The sequence below is a fragment of the Monodon monoceros genome, unplaced genomic scaffold (genome assembly GCF_005190385.1).
Source record: "Monodon monoceros isolate NGI ecotype Baffin Bay Population unplaced genomic scaffold, NGI_Narwhal_1 Super_Scaffold_2, whole genome shotgun sequence".
Taxonomy (NCBI): Eukaryota; Metazoa; Chordata; class Mammalia; order Artiodactyla; family Monodontidae; genus Monodon; species Monodon monoceros.
Window position 1 is genome coordinate 59,076,919 of NW_021703776.1, and position 16,943 is coordinate 59,093,861.

A 16,943-nucleotide genomic window follows, 5' to 3' on the forward strand; every position below is an offset into this window, starting at 1 on the left:
CTTAAAAAGTAAACACTGACTCAATACAACTCCTTACCTCCTCTACAATACTTTGACACATTTTATTATGAAGAAATAAACACATAAATAATTTGTTCTATTAATCACAATAGGTCATTCATCACCAGGAACCCAACCTTATGTAGCTTAAATCCCAGGCAGAATATTTCAATGTAAACATATTTATAAATTATTAACTTTACTCATTTCGGCTTTGCACATCTCCTCAGTAAAGCAGTAACTCTTAAATGTAGAGCTCAGCAACCATTTTCCCCTTTTCCTCAAGCAGAGACTCAAAGGCACTTACAGACACACTTGTTTCATTACAACATGAAAATAATAAGCCTTGGGCTATTGCAAAAGGCTTTTCAAATATCAGTATCTAACTTGGAGAAAACAGAGGGAAGAAGAAACAGAGGGTGCTGATTTGTGCTATATCCTGATCTTATGTTGGGCGTGCACCCAGTGGCAATATTTTAAAATTACAAGTAAGCAGGTAAAAACACAAGGCTTCATATGTAAAAGTGGAAAATGGTCCAGAAGTCTTCTATTCAAAGACAAATCAACTTTTTCTTCCTAATAACCTACCAGAAAGAAATGGGTACTTAGAAGCCCTAAGGGGCTCTTCTAATAATATTCAGAAAAATATATAAAAATAAAAACCAAAGCATGAACAGAACATAGTTAACAAATAAGACTTTCTTTCAAGATGGTTACCCTCTCTTTTAAGGATGGATGCTATATAAAATGGGCAGACGTGTGTCTATAATTCATCATGTTTATATGTAAATTCTCTGGCAGATATAAATCCATCTTTGTCTTCATCTTCTTTATCAAAAATATCCTCCACCAAAACATCATGATGACTTTCATTCACCACTGCACCATGCTTTTCAAACTCCTTCTTTAAATACACTTTAACCTACAAAATAATGAGTCACATTAATAATTCTAATTCATAGGACACCCACATCGAGCCAATCAGTATCACAGACTGGACGGGTAGTGCATTTAGTTATATATAACAACTACTAAACAACTACCTTATGATATATTTCTAATGATAGTAAAAGAATTATAAGGAATTTCTCCCCTTAAAAGCTGTTGCTATAGTGCTACAGTAGAGACACAAAATATTGCTCAGAGGCAAAGATATGGCTTATATCATGGGAAAAACACACAGTGAAAGCATACTACGTGTTCTTAATCCGAGTCTAAATAAAGCCAAGCATTTGAAAGACTGCTATCTTTCAATCCACCGAATTATCCAGATCTTGTTTTCTAAGAAGGGTCAGAATTCCAGATATTTCTCTTAAAATCAGATTAAATGATGGCCTTTTTAAATTTTAAGTAGGCGTCTGGGAATAGTACCTGCTGTGGACTGGCTGTAATCACGCCACATGACCTTCCAATCTCAGAAATTAAAGCAAAATCCAGCCTGATGAGTATTTAAGACTAAAAGTTTCCATTTTTATACAGATATTTAAATATATAAACAAAATATTGCCCTCAGTTACCTACTAGATTCACCATAATGCAATTCAACCTATATTTTCATTTTGAATCATATCCCTATTATTCACTTTCAAATCTTCTCTCCTCCCCCTACCACCAACATGCAAACATATAGTGTATATTTATTTTTAAGATTAAGGGGATTTAATGCAGTTGTTAAAAAGCGGGGCGGGGGGCGCTCCCCTGGTGGCGCAGTGGTTGAGAGTCCGTCTGCCGATGCAGGGGACATGGGCTCGTGCCCCGGTCCGGGAAGATCCCACATGCTGCAGAGCGGCTGGGCCCGTGAGCCATGGTCACTAAGCCTGCGCGTCCGGAGCCTGTGCTCCGCAGCGGGAGAGGCCACAACAGTGAGAGGCCCACATACCGCCAAAAAAAAAAAAAAAGGGGGGGGGCCAGTAATAATGAAACTCTATGGACTAATGTAGAGCATGTCTCCAGGGTATATTGTGTGAATAAAGTGAGATGTCAAACAGTATGTATAGTATGCTACTTCTTGTGTAAGCAAGGGGGAAATAAGAATATATATTCATGCTTGCTAGTATTTGCATAAAGAAACACTGGAAGGGTTTGTTAGAAACTAGTAAAACTGGATATGAAGGGAGAGGTCACATGGTAGAAGAGGATGTGGGTGGGAGAATGACTTCTTAATAAATCTTTTTATAGTGAATTGATTTTTTTTTTTTTTTTTTGCGGTACGCAGGCCTCTCACTGTTGTGGCCTCTCCCGTTGCGGAGCACAGGCTCCGGACGCGCAGGCTCAGCGGCCATGGCTCATGGGCCCAACCGCTGCACGGCATGTGGGATCTTCCTGGACTGGGGCACGAACCTGTGTCCCCTGCATCGGCAGGCGGACTCTCAACCACTGCGCCACCAGGGAAGCCCTGAATTGATTTTTTTGAACCATGTGAATGTTTTTTATTCAAGATTTTTTTAATGAAAGGGAATTCAAATTTATCTTGGATAGAAAAATGTCCATGACTGATAACACTCTGAGGTGTTATGAATTTAGTAGCTGTGGATCACGACCCTGCGGTTTATAACAACATGTCTTAACACTTAATCATTGGGACTTCCCTGGTGGCGCACTGGATAAGAATTCGCCTGCCAGTGCAGGGGACACGGGTTTGATCCCCAATCTGGCAAGATCCCACATTCTGCGGAGCAACTAAGCCCGTGCACCACAACTACTGAGCCTGCGCTCTAGGGCTCACGAGCCACAACTACTGAAGCCCACGTGCCTAGAGACCGTGCTCCACAACAAGAGAAGCCGCTGCAATGAGAAGCCCACGCACTGCAACGAAGAGTAGCCCGCCCCCCTTGCTGCAACTAGAGAAAGCCCGCGCGCAGCAACAAAGACCCAACACAGCCAAAAATAAATAAATTTATATTTTTTAAAAAAGACAATCATTTCCTAGCCATTAGAATGAAATTGATGAAAGCATAAAAAGGGACTTGATTTCTGATCAGCCAAGCCAGAATGGAGAATACGGGTAGACAAAAAACATAGGGCTAGATATCTACCTCCACTTCTTTCCCCACAGAAGCCAGACTAAGACAGGTATGTGTAGCAACGGCTGCAAACGCCTAAATAAATTATAGAGAGAAGTCTTCTTCCTTTCTCCTTACTCAACACCAGGACCCTGTGCGGGCTAGGAAAGGTCTCCTACTGTGGAAAATCCAGACTGGGGCCTCCTAACCTGAGCAAAACTGAGCATGTGATCGGCTTGCTGATGCTAACTGCTAGAAAATCACTATGCAACTCATTTAACAGCCAGTCTAAAGTTTTAAACAGAAACTGTCCACGTGAGATATTTTGCAGGACATCTATGTTTCTTATATCGTAGCTCCAAAACGGGAATTGTCTTGGCAAAACAGATCTTCAAAAACTCTGGGCGAGAGCAAGATACACTGAACCCTAAGCATTAAGGAGAAAAAAAGCAAAAGAATGAAAAGTCTCAATATATTTCTCTCCAAAACAATGATTTCCTATGAAAAAAAGTCAATTTTCAAAGCATCAGTGTTTAAGAAAACTTATAAATAACATTTTACACAAATAAAAATAAATTTTATTTTAAAATATATTTCTTAAAAAGTGAGCTAAAAGAAAGGAAGGGAGGGAGGGAGGAAGGGAGGAAAAAAGGAAGAGGGGGGAGAGAGAGAAGGAAAGAGAGAAAGGAAGAAAGAAAAAGGAAAGATCACCTCATCTTTAGAGAGTTTCCAGTCATCATTAAGATCCATTTCTTGGAATGATTCATGGGACCTTGGTCCATTTCGAATCTCTAGGAGATCGATGTTGAATATCAGTGTACTCTCTGGGGGAATTTTACCTGACATGAAGAGAGAGAGGGATTAAGTTTTATTAAATAGATCCCAAAGTTTTGATGATAGAAAACTTGTGGTACTGAACAAAATACTGTTTTAATTGAATTAAATAAAGAGCCTTTCTAAGATTGTCCCATATATAGAAATTACTTATAGTTTATACAAACAAAATAAATAAGGAACAATCCAAACTATTAGATCAAAAACAATGTGTTTTTGGCTTTGCAATTAAAAATTGTTTTGCACACACACACAGATATGCTTCATGGTCTGAGTATTAAATTTCAAATATAATTAAGAGGTTACATATTATATGTCAAGAATGACTTAATGGGCTTTAGATAATTCAGAGTTAATTATAGTACAAATGATTTAATAACTTTTGGGTCAAAAAGTCCTGGCCTAGAAATACGTATAGTACTGCCGTTTCCACCACTGGGAGGCAGTATATAACTGAATGAGCTCTGGTTTCACACTGGGATTGAGGCTCACATCTGCCCCTCTTTAAGCCTCAGTTTTCTCATCTGGAAGCAAATTTAACACATGTTAAGGAAGTTCCATGGGAGGGGAGACATTAAAGCAAATTTCTGAGAAGGGAGATAAAAATTTTTTAAAGTGAAAAGAGCTTTGTTAAAGCCCCAGGGACCTTAAAAAAAACCAAACCAAAACCAAAACAAACAAAAAACTTCTGGGAAACATGGACAATTTTTTTTCAATGTGTTTCTTTATAACTATATTTAACATACAGGTCCGGGTAAACATTACAAACATTTCTCAGTGCCCCACCCCCTCATCCCATTAAAGAGCATCTGTAAGCACCAAAAGAACAAAACTTACACTGTGCGCCGAAGCTTACCATTCCAGATCTAGACAGAGAAGGGCATGCACTAGAGGTCATCGATAAAACTGGTATCTTTCCAAAAGGAGGCATGCAAACATGGTACTAAAAAACTACAAAATTAGTGTTTAAATACGTATTAGCAGAATTAGTTTCATGGTATTCTGTTTGAAGGAAATGACTCAGATTCAGATCTCTACTTGTTATAAAATAAAATCAAGTCAAATAGAGTATGGAGAAAGAGAAATGGACTAATACTATATACATAAATATTAAAGGTGAGACAAAGATGCAGGAAAGTGAAAGAAATGTTTAAACATCAGAGAAACATTTTCTAGATACTTCTCTAAAAGGATCATTATTAAAATAAGGATTGAATTTTGTTAGTAAATCCTATTCTATGCATAAGATTTACATAGCAAGATGCATTTAGAATATGTAATACTTCACATATGACACCTATTTTCTTCCCAGTACACTGGGGCTAGGAAATCATAATCCCCACCTTGTAAATGGTTAAGCTTGGACTTCAGGATGCTGTGAAGTCTGTGTTTCTACTACGTCAGAGTGGTTTTCTGTCTAGTTCTGATAACTTCTTAAAATTTTTTTTGTTTCTCATTATATAATATGTGCCCATTGTAGGGAATGTGGAAGAGACAGAACCAGAAATAAAAATAACTCCCAGAACCACTGTCCATTATTAACATTCTTACTTATTTCCTTATGATTCACTTTGTATGTGTATATATTTTTTCCTAATACTTACTATCATAATATATATATCTTCATTTTCTACCTTTATAAATATAACATTATATCACACATATTTTAGACGTAATTTTTAAAATATTTAAAATGCCATTAAAAAATAACTGGGCCATATTTTATCTAGATACACCCTTTTCATTATACACTTAAGATGGTTCCATTCTTTTTGCTATTAGAAATAACAAGTGATGGACATCCCTGTTTATGAACCTTTCTCCCAATACCAGACTATTACCTTAGGTAAGATTCTAATAAAGGAATTACAGGATACATGCATGTAAACATCTTCAGGCTTCATGTAAATAGCCCTTTGGAAAACTGCATGGGTTCCCACCTAAACAACAGGTGTTATTGGCTGCCCTAGAACAACTAGCACAAAGGCTCCCTGGACCAACTAGCCCACTTGCTTCTGCTTTATTAAACTCATTTCATGTCACTCCATTATTCATTTAAATAAATTATCAAAAACTTTATAAAACAACAAAGATGAAAATTAACTCCCATAAGAGCTCTGTCGTGGGAGACTTCATTTGTGAGTCACACACAGCCCACATCTAAAACTGCATTTAATGCCTTAATAATCTATATTTCAAATGTTTGACTCATCAAAACAATTACGTGGAGTTGTCTTTCTTTTTGCATTGTGAAAACAAATTGGTAAGTTTCAACTGGGGAGGATAAAAACGTCTTAGAGATGGATAGTGGTGACGCTGGCACAACCATGTGAACATACTTAATGCCACTGAACTGTACACTTAAAAATGGTTAAAATGGTAAACATCATGTTACGGAAATAATACCACCATTAAAAAAAACCCACCAGGGGCTTCCCTGGCGGTCTAGTGGTTAAGACCCTGTGCTTCCACTGCAGAGGGCATGGGTTCGATCCCTGGTTGGGGAACTAAGATCCCACATGTCAGGTGGTGTGGCCCAAAACAAACAAACAAACAAAACCCACCATACTGGTGAGCAATATTAATAATAGAGTTGAGATTACAGAACGATTTTCCTTATTAGCTCAGTTGACCATTTACCTATTATGGCCTTAATTGGCCATCTCAAATGCTAATCAAGACAATTATATTTTCCTAAAATATACAAGTCCTCTATTTACTTCTAGAAAAAAATACATAGTAGTAACTTCTGTCCCTAATCCAGAGAAGAATTCTAATGCTGTAGTAAAAATGTAGAATTGTTATTACCTTTTCCTTCTTTTCCATAGCCCAAGGCAGGAGGAATGATGAGCTTTCTCTTCTCTCCTACACACATTCCCTTCAAGCCCTGGTCCCAACCTTTGAGAGCCTCCAGGATGCCCAGGGTAAACCAAATAGGCTGACCATTGTTATGTTTGTGACTACAGTAGAAAGAAAACACATTAGAACTCCTCAGTAACTTTATCATTATTTTTTTATTGCTGTGGTGTAACATTGCCACCCATGACTGATTAATTTTATTAGTTTGGAAATTAATGAAAATAGCACACATGCACATGTCAAACTCTATAGTAGTTCATTTCACTTCCCACCTTTCTTGATGCAAATTTCACATAGCTGACTTTGCTAGAGCTAGCAGAGGGAATAATAATACAAACTCTCAGCATTTACTGTATACAGGTATTACCCTAAATGCTTTGCTTCTTTTAAGTCTAACAATGATAATATGAGATAAGTACCATTATTACCGCATTGTACAGAGGGGTGTGCCAGTATCTGACCCAACTCCAAAGTTCAAAGTCTTAATCACAAAATGATGCTGTCCCAGGAAGACCACTAGGATGCAGAAAAGGGATAAAATAATGGAAAGTGGATGAGTTTGGGAAGGAGAATGAGAAGCTAAGAATTTACTGCCAATGCTCACGGGTCCATGCCCACATGCACAGTGGAGCCAGGAGCGCAGTGTCTTATATCCTGCCTACAACCTTTCCTGATGTATAGCCTGCTGATGGCTCTGATAGGTGCAAGAGGCTGCTCTTCAACCCTGAATCCCCACTCAGACCCTGGCCTAGTCCTCTCCCCAGGCGTTTATTGTGGGGCTATGCAAGGAAGTCTGGAGGAGTGGCCCCTCAAGGACTGGGGAAGAAGGAAATGGTAAAGATATCCTGGCTTATGAGTTGGAGAGAGGTCAGCCTAAGAAAACCAACCTGCTGAGCTACTGGAGGGGCTTGTGGGCTGAGTAGTGTCTGAGCCCCAGTTAGCTCCCTCTTAGTGCAATAAGGAAAGTGTCCCATTCAAGGATATCTTGTAGTTGAGAAACGGAAGTCACTCTACTAGGCTTCACAGGTACCATGGTTACTAAATCTAGGTAAAGGCCATCACTTCTTTTCCTTAATTTCCCCCAGATCAAAGTAGCAAAATGGCAACCATAGAAAATAGGGGAAGGCTAGAAAAGAATAAAGAAAGAAGAAAGAATCTACCACCCAGCCCTGCCTACAGTTTTGGCACGTTTCTTGTCATGGTAAAGGACTTAGGCTATTTACCACATAGGCTACGGGTCTCGAAACAATGAACATGCTTTATAAACTGATCATTTGATGGTACTTCTTTATAATACTGAGAGTTAGAAGGTTTGGGCCATTTACATGGAGGCTGCATGACAATATTCCCCTCTTCAGGTACCAGAACTTTAGTAGCAAAGTGCTAAATAATGTCAAGTGGTTACCACCAGGGTCCACACAGGCTTTTGGTTCTGAGACCTGAAAGAAAGCAGGCTGGGTCTAAAAAAGGTCAGACTAAAAATAAAAAATGTAATTGGAAGTTTCAAATGCAAATCATAATATTGTTTACTGTCCACTGTGGCACCGGCCTTGTTGATAAAAAAGGTAGGGCTGTTGAGAATTCTATGGCATGCCCTCATCTTGGAACTTTTTGCAAAGGCTAACGGAGTTCAGAGAAGAGTGCCACTGACTTCAAAACCTCATGACAGACCAGATCGGAATGCCCAGTAAAGGCAGTTTCTCAGAAAACAAGGCCTAGGAAGGGCCACGAAGCTTCACTGCTTTAGTTCACAACATTCCCCCTACCTGGGATGTCCTCCCGTCCTCATTCTCCACCAAGAAACCTCCACCCATCTTTCAAGGCCCATCTCAATTATGATCTCTGGGAAGTCGTTCTCTTTCCCCATCTCTCAGAGCATGATTATGTCCAGAGTCCATTATGCTTTGTGAGCACTTTGAACATTCTGTACTTTACATCATGAGTTGTCTTCCTCCCTGCTGTAGACAGTGTTCTTCTAGAGGAGAAGAGCCCACTCTTAGTCGTCTTTGCATCCCCAGGGCCTGACTCATTAAGGATTTGATTGATGAATAGATGAATGAATGGATGAGGATGGAGAGAAGCCAGATTTTTAAATCTCCCTAGTGTCAAACAAAGGGCCTAACATAAAGAAATGTTCAGTAAATACTTTTGGAATGGAATTGGAGAATCAATGCCTAATTGGAAATCATTACACTTGTAAAAGTTTTCCATGTTGCAATTTCTTTCTTTATAAAACAGAAATAGTGATAGTGTAACCACGTGAAAATCCTTCACTGTAGGTATTGAATTAATCTTCCATAACCACACCCACACCCATCAATGAAGTCTTTGAATTTCTAGAAAGAAACAAATAATGAAACAAATCGTGGTCCTGTGCCTTGACCGAAGTGGCATCTATCAGAAAGTTAGGTCAATGGACTAGCATTAACATAACCTACAACAAGCAAATAAATGATTGTATATTCTGCTCATGAAGTTGCTATGAAAAGTTTAAGTAAATTTCACCTACACCAAAATAAAAATGGAATTGAGTTAGTTTCCCTCAGGAGCAAAGTTTGAGAAATGAGAATTCCTTTAAGGCTTTTCTACTCATTGCCTAATTATACACCTAGATATTTCTACAGCATTTCAGAAATTCTAGTTCTAATTTTTATAATTAAAAAAATTACTGCTTTATCCTGACCACTTGTTTCCGATAAGACCTTCAAAGTCCTTGTTATATAAGATTGGCTTTAAACAATTTCCTTTCCCCAAACTAAGAAATTAGATATTTCAGTTTTTTTCAAGAGAGATAAAGCTGGTACACGCCACTGTTCCTGCCCAAGAGCTGGCATATGTGGGTGGGTTCTTTACTATTTTACCTGCAGGGTATAATTACTCACGTGGAGTGAAATAAGGAGCCGTCCTTTTCTAAGTAGCCTTCATAGTGGACCAACATCAAATCCCCTCCTTTGGTCTTGCGATGGCAGATAAACGGCTTCTGGAGCACTTCAATCTTCACTTCTGGTTCAGGGATCAGAGCCCCACTCAAAGAAGTGACTAAAAGCGTCAGGACCGCGTTCCACAAGAAAAGCCTCATGTTACCAGGGCGGGAAACAAGTTGCTACAAAAACACAAAAAGGGCCCCCCGACCTCATAGAGTTAAGGATGTAGTTGAAGACTTAAAGACAACAGCCTCAGGCAAGTTCATGACTCCCCCTTCCTAGCAGACGTGGCACATTCACCACCGACAACTTTCCCACGCACTGCGAACTCATCTCTAAAGAGTTAAACCCAAACCCGGCCCTTGACTGGCTCTTACAACACTGCCCCCTGGAAAGCGCGAGCTCCCGTTGGCTTGCGGTGCTGTCCCTCAGGAGCCTCTCAAGCCAATGACTCTACAACAATGTAATTTACCACCCGGCCGAGCAGGGCGGTAGCGCAGAGGCGAACCACCCGGTGAGGTCCTGGAGCCCGGAGGATTACAGAATTCCACAACCTCGGACTTTGAGAGAGGGGTGGAACGCGGAGCTAACCGGAAACTTCGACAGATTCACAGCTGTAAAGAACCCGGCCAGGGTGTGAAGTCCAAGGTCTCATGAAAGACTCGTTTACCCTCACAGTTGGTGAGAGGCCCCCCCAATAGTAATTGCTTATTATTTAACTTAGGGTATGAACGATAAAGACTTTAACAGTGGTTTAGGTTTCACAAAGTGCTTTCCCGTTCTTCGTGAGCCTCTCTACACTGCCGGTAAGGCGGATTCTTTTATCCCATTAAAAGATAAGTATATTTTAGCTAGGAGAGGTTAAGCGTCCTGCTTAAGGTTGTTCAGCCCCAAAAGCAACTGAGCTCCGCCGTCAAACCATCTGATTCATTCTACAACGCCGCACAACATTATGGCTGCTAATAATTTTAGAGGACCTTAGTGTAGAGGGTCAATAATAGCCTCTATCAAGGATAAGGACGTGCAGACCTCCGCTTTCAAGAAGTAGTAATCACAGTTACGAGTTACACAGGCTCATCTTTCTTTTAAAATTTTAATTTTACATTTTTCGCATAATTTCAAAAGCAATACGTGTTCATTGTCGATTTGGAAGAAACTGGAAAGCACTAGAGTTTCCAGTTAAAATAAAGGAGCCGAATTAAATTTGAATTTCAGATAAACAACGAATTCATTGTTCTGTGTTTTTATTTGCTAAATCTGGTAACCTTACACTAAAGAAAAAGAAAGAAAGAAAAAAGATCTCCTGTAACGCCACCATCCAGAAATAATCATCTTAACATTTTGGTGCATGGTTTTGTGACATATGCCTAAAAACAATTAGGATCCTATTGTATACTGTGTTTCGTAACCTGCTTTTACCGCTGAAATCTGTAGTTAACATTTTCCCTAGTCAAATATCCTTAGCACAGTCCTTTCTCACACTTTCATATGCATAGGAATCCCCCGAGAGATCTTGTTAAAATGCAAAGTTCGATTCGGGAGGTCCTGGGCTTGTGGCGAGATCCTACAATTCCGAGAAGCTCCTAGGTGATGTCAGTGCTGCCTTGCGCGGACCACACTTCCTGTAGCGAGGTTTTACAGTTTAGACAACATCTGTTTACGCTCGCTGGCCACACACAGTATTCTATCGTGAAATTCCCATCATCTCTGTACGTCTTATTGTTGGGTACCTCAATAGTCTTTAAGTGCGTAGGTTTAATTAGCCTTGGAATAAGAATTGAATCCTGAAGACTAGAATCCAGGGGGCACCCTAAGGGGCCACGGTGGCTCCCAAACATCTGGAGATGGAACCCATCTACGGCACCATTGAGTCAGGACTGTGTTCCACCGTTGTCCCAGAGGCCTCCCTCCTCCCTTCTCACCCTGCCTTTAGTCCCAAGCCTGCCTCCCAGGACTCATTTTCCCCGCGGGCCTCCCTCACTGCATCAGCCATGGCGCCGGCGCCTCTAAACCCCGGGGTGGATTTTGGGAACAGACGCGCAAGCGGTGCACTGAGCATGCGCGAGCGGGCCCCGAGCTCCGTGGGTCGAGCACTCAGGTAGCGCGCCGTGGCGCCGCCAGCAACCAGCTCCTTCACTTGGGACACTTGGGTTGCTTCAGCCGCCCCTCGGACCCACCCAGTGCCTTGACCTCCTTGAGGACAGCGCGCCGAGCCCGCCGCGCCGGGCCGCCGGCCGGCTGCGTCCTCACGTGCGGAGGCCGCCACAGTGACCCCGCCCCCGGGCCCGGGATGTGAGGCCCGCGGGGTGTCCTCGCACCGGGCCTAGGCGCCGGGAGTGGCCGGCTCGGCAGCGCCGGGCAATGGCCCTGCTGCCGCTGCTCCTCGCCTCCTGGGGCCTGGGGCAGTGAGGGGGCCGGCGGGCGAGGGCAAGGTGGCCGCGGGCGCCATGGAGGGGGTGCTGTACAAGTGGACCAACTATCTGAGCGGTGAGTGGGAGGCGTACCAGGGTTCTGGTCCTTTGTCTGAGCCGCGGGAGGGTGGCGTCGGGACGCGCCTTCAGGGGGTCGGGGTCACGGTCCCTCCTGAGACCAGAGAGGCCTGCGCGGACCGGGAATGTTTCCCCACAGCAGTTCTATGTCTCCCGTGCTATACAGACACAGCCCCCTGTAGGGGCTGGGTGAGGGCCGTAGCTTTCCTCACTTCGAGGAAAGCTAAGAAATCCTGAGATGTGGGGTGACTTGAAAGGCACGATGCCCTCGGTGGCAGCGGGAGGGAGGCGCTGATTCCCGCAGTGGGGTCCTCTGGGAGTCTCGAATTCTGGCGAAGGAGCTGGTCTCAGAAGGTTTTAAATAAATGCCGGCAGTAACCTGGAATCCCAGAGGTGAAAGGTCCTTTTTCAAACAAAGTCCCCAGAGCAAGCACTTTCCCTTTGTCACCTGCAGAGTCATCCGAGTGCAGACCAAGGTATCAGAGTTACGTCTCAGTTCCAAAGTATGCACAAGGTTTTTGGTTTTCTCACTGGGCATTTCTTTTTGTTTTACAGACTCAGAAATTACCATAAAATAGAATGCAAGCCTTAGCAACTCTTTTCTTGCCCCGCTGAGCAGAATGGCTTAAAAATAGTACCCCACCCCCTTTCCAATTTGTGGAAGTACTTCATATTTTGAGAAGGTCATAACTATTTTTCAGCTGCGAATATGATTCAGGATGAGCATTTTCATAAATGAGTATATAAATAAAAGCCTTCTGTGTTCTGGAAACTGTGCTAGGCACTTTTTTGAAATTAAACTTTTTATTGTGGAAAATGAGGTGGGCACTTAAAATTTTAATAGCAATGTATTTGAAATGAGAAACATTCCCAGTGTCTCTTAGAGTGGCAGAGATGTATTTTCCCATCCTAGGGGACCATAGGACAGTTTTTTTTAAGGTTGTAGTGTGATCCTCTGGGGGTGTTTTAAGGACATTTGTGTCTGGGAGGAGCAGTTGGCATAGTGACTGATGAGGTTCTAGAGCACAGCCAGAAGTGCACCTGTTGGGTATACCCAGAATCTCTTCCCTATGCATAGTGTGGTTGCAAATGAGTTCTGTTTATTTTTCTTGTGATCATTAGTAGAAACTGAGTGAGGAGGGGTGTTTTAGAAGACTTGCCCTTTGCTTCAAGGACCTTCATTTGATGTCAAGAGATTGTATTAGATGTGGATACCTCATGGCTGGGCTCTGGTGAATGTCAGAGGCTAACATTCTCCTGTCCTAAAGGGAGGGTGCTTGATCAAGTAATTTGCTTTTGAGGTATCTCTAAGCTCTAAGATGTATAATCTTATGCCCTTGAATGAAATTTAGTCGCTGGTCTTGGTCTTTCCCCCCTTTCCATCACACACACCTTTTAACTTGTTTTCTTTCATCCTCAACACTCTTCCTTCTTTTGTTCCATCTCCCCCCCTCCCTTTTTTTTTTTTTTTTTTTTTTGCCTCTTCTTTCTTCTTCTCCTCCTCCTTTATATAGAAGGTTTAGTCTGTTGGTATGATACCTACTTCCTGGTCATGGAATATCTTTTTTTCCCCCTTACTGTTTTTATGTATCCTTCAATAAAGCAAAATTTCTCTAGAAGGATCTTTTGGAATCTTTATCATGTGGTGCCTGTACCATCTGTTCTGTTGGAAGAGTCTACTTTTTTCTGCCCCAAGTAAGAGAAGTTAATTTTGTGAGTGATGCCATAGTGGAAGCCCTGAAGAAAAGGGGCACTGGAGCCATTGCCAGAGATGACTGTCCTTACATCATGCTGCTTGTTCCCATGGCCCACAAGCCACCTCTCTGTGGACAAACTGTTCATAGAAGCCCGTCACACTGGGTATACTTAGAATTACGGTTCAGCACATTCTCTTTCCTTAGGAGATACATTTACTTTGGAAAGGAACGGTAATAGCCTAGGAGGAGCAAATGCATTTTTGTTTCTTCCACCCTTCTATGCAAGTTAGTCTCCCCAAAAGAGCACAGTGTGAGTGTTAATGACAAGCTTTGACGAAGACATCACTAATTTTCTTCTCCTGAAGCTTGTTTTTAAAAGTAACATTTTTTTTCTTATGGTTTTGCACATAGTAATTTAAAAATACATGTAATATCATTCTAAGTTTTTGTTCATTTTGAATTTTTCTCCGAAGGGAGTACATGACCCGTTTGTGTAGTTTATTTCCGTCATGTCCACAGCTTGATATGGGATGCCTTATGTCCAAATTTGACTGGAGAGGTTAGGGAAACAGTTTATCAGCTGATCCTTTGAATCCTTGGTGGATGTTGTTAATTTCATTCACCAGCTACTGGTGTGCTGGGCTCTGTGCTAGGCACAGGGCAAAAACAAGACAAACACTGCTCCTGCCTTTCTTGAGCTTACAGTCTGGTGGGGGAGACAGACATTCATTGGATACATGGTTGGAAGCAAGTTCCAAGTGTGTGTGATTTGAGGGGAGAGGATGGGAGAGGCTAGTCTGTGTCGCTGGGTAAGGCTTCACTGAGGAAAAGATTTAAGCAGAGCCTGAAGGATAAACAGAAGCTGGGTAGGTGGTGAGGCCATAGCAGAAGTGCAGTTGGAGGCTATAAGGAAAAACTTTTTAGGCTCATGGAATGTCAGTGTGAAGGCCCTAAAGCAGGAAAAAAACTGGTAAGTGTAAGGAAAGGAAAGAAGACCCACATGGCTGGAGAGCTGAGAAGAGGCTCCAACAAGGCTGCAGGGATGGAGGGCAGGCCTGAAATTGCAGGACCCCATAGGCTGGTTTAAACACTGTGGAGTGATTGTGCATGCACGTGCATGTGTTTGTGTGTGTGTAAGAGAGAAATGGTGAGATTGTTTAAAAGCTCATTTTGGTTACATTTATTGTATTTTGCCAAATACTGTAGTTATTTTGTGAGCTTCTCTTGACTCTTGAGTTAAACTGTTAGGTATCAATTACTGAAAGTTGGAAACATCCATCAAGCCCTGAGAATAGCAGTATCTAAATTGCTTGCATGAGTGTACTGCTAAAATACAGAAAGAGAAAGGAAGAAAAGTTTCTTTTCCCTAATATATTAGGCAAACTCAGGTACCCTGTGCTCCATCAGAGGAAAAGGAAAAAGAAAAAGAGCTTCTGTGTATTTTCTTCAACATGCTGAGCCATCCTGCCTTTTGTGCAGTAGAACATTGGATATTCTGGGATTTAGTGTCCAGCCCTCTCTTCACATATTAGAAGATTAAGCCCGGAATGGAAAGTGGGTGGATTAAACATTTTACAAACACCTGCATTGTATGAGACATAACACTAGGCATTGTAAGTTTGTTATTTGTATCTTTCAAGCCCTAAAAGTTAGTCAAGGGATATTATACCTGCTTGGTTATACGTTAATGCTCTATAGTAGAACACTAGTTGAGTCAAAGAGTCCTAAAGTCTAGTGCCGGCTCTGTCACTGCCAGCTGCAGTCACTTTATCATTCTGAGCTTTAGTATCTTCCTCCATAAAAGTGATGAGATTTACCCATTAATAATTGTAAGAATAGTAAAAAAACAAAACCAAAAAAAAATACTTAACACTTCTAATGTTCTAGGCACTATTCTAAATATTTTACATGGATTAACTCATTTAATCTTTGCAGCAATTTTAGGAAGCAGTTGCCTTTATTATTCCCATTTTCCAGATGAAGACATTGAGGCACAGAAAGGTGGAGGAAGGAACTAGCCCAAGGTTACACAGTTAGTAAGTGGCTCCAGTGTCTGTTTTCCATTCATTACATAATACTTGTAAAGGTCCTTCCTGCTTGATCGTTATATAATTCTAGCTGATTCATAATGTGCCTATATTTAAAGTGTGTCGACCTAGAATAGCAGACTTTATTTGGGGGTGGGAGGTGGGGAGGAATTCAGGAGTACGGAGGACTTTGCCTGGTGTTGTGCATATGTTTTGTCACAATGAAATTTTCTGAGCTGTGCTCTGAGCTTTCTACTTTCAGTTTTAGGTCCCTTTCCTGCCCACTCAGCACACAGGGGGGCTTCTGCCATGAGCTCTAGCCGGTTGCAGGCTTCTTGGGCCCTTCCAGTGCAGTAAAACACAAGCACATTGCAGCACTGCATTCCAAAAATAACAAAAGCTTGCATCATGCTCACCAGATGGTTGTCTAAGGAGGTGCTATAATTTTGCTTACCCCCCCAGGTGGAAGAAGGTGATGCTTGTCCATATATGTTTGTACTGTGTAAACAGTGCCAAGAGGCCATCTGGAATGTGAGTGATTCAGAGCAAGATTCTCACGGTCTCACAACCACTAGTCAACCTTTTTTTTTTTTTTTTTAACATCTTTACTGAGATATGAATTAACCTCTCATGAATTTCACCCATTTAAATAAAATATACTAGTCAAGGGCTTCCCTGGTGGCACAGTGGTTGAGAGTCCGCCTGCCGATGCAAGGGACACGGGTTCGTGCCCCGGTCCGGGAAGATCCCACATGCTGCGGAGCGGCTGGGCACGTGAGCCATGGCCACTGAGCCTGCGCGTCCGGAGCCTGTGCTCCACAACAGGAGAGGCCACAACAGTGAGAGGCCCACGTACCGCAAAAAAAAAAAACACACAAAAAAAGTTAAAGTATACTAGTCAATGGTTTTTAATATATTTACAGTGTATGACCATCACCACAATCAATTTTAAAACATTTGCATTATCCTAAAAAGAAATACCCGTTATCAACCATTCCCCCCACCCCCTCTTGCCCTTGACAACCACTAATTTGTCTGTATAAATTTGCCTATTCCAGACATTTCATATAAATGGAATCATACATTATGTGGTCTTTTGTGACTGGCTTCT

At 41.7% G+C, this 16,943-nt stretch overlaps 2 protein-coding genes across 8 annotated transcripts in view; one reads left to right on the plus strand and one right to left on the minus strand.

The window, feature by feature from the left end:
• Positions 1 to 468: 468 nt before the first annotated feature.
• On the minus strand, positions 469 to 9,943 carry FKBP14 (FKBP prolyl isomerase 14). The gene is made up of 4 exons (XM_029232903.1): positions 9,578 to 9,943; positions 6,645 to 6,796; positions 3,714 to 3,841; positions 469 to 922 (listed from the first exon to the last, which is right to left on the minus strand). Exons 1-4 carry the CDS (start codon positions 9,772 to 9,774, stop codon positions 764 to 766), a joined length of 636 nt encoding a protein of 211 aa, XP_029088736.1. The 5' UTR covers positions 9,775 to 9,943; the 3' UTR covers positions 469 to 763.
• Positions 9,944 to 11,670: 1,727 nt separating this feature from the next.
• The window catches only part of PLEKHA8 (pleckstrin homology domain containing A8), a 75,546-nt gene continuing 70,273 nt past the window's right edge, over positions 11,671 to 16,943 (plus strand). For 6 of the 7 annotated variants that reach the window (XR_003795257.1, XR_003795256.1, XM_029233768.1 and 3 more), the window contains exon 1: positions 11,713 to 12,106. Coding sequence is in view for 5 of the 7 variants with exons in the window: in XM_029233768.1 (XP_029089601.1) it covers positions 12,067 to 12,106 (40 nt within the window). In the remaining 2 variants the exon portion in view is untranslated. Of the gene's footprint in view, positions 12,107 to 16,943 lie in introns of all 7 variants that reach the window. The other variant, XM_029233772.1, reaches the window with a different exon arrangement.

Coding starts and splice junctions, on each gene's coding strand:
- FKBP14 (XM_029232903.1), bottom strand. CDS start 9,774: ATGAGGCTTTTCTTGTGGAACGCGGTCCTGACGCTTTTAGTCACTTCT. Junction 6,797..9,577: donor GGCTCCTTATTTCACTCCAC/GTGAGTAATTAT, acceptor TTTCTACTGTAG/TCACAAACATAACAATGGTC. Junction 3,842..6,644: donor CTATGGAAAAGAAGGAAAAG/GTAATAACAATT, acceptor TCTTCATGTCAG/GTAAAATTCCCCCAGAGAGT.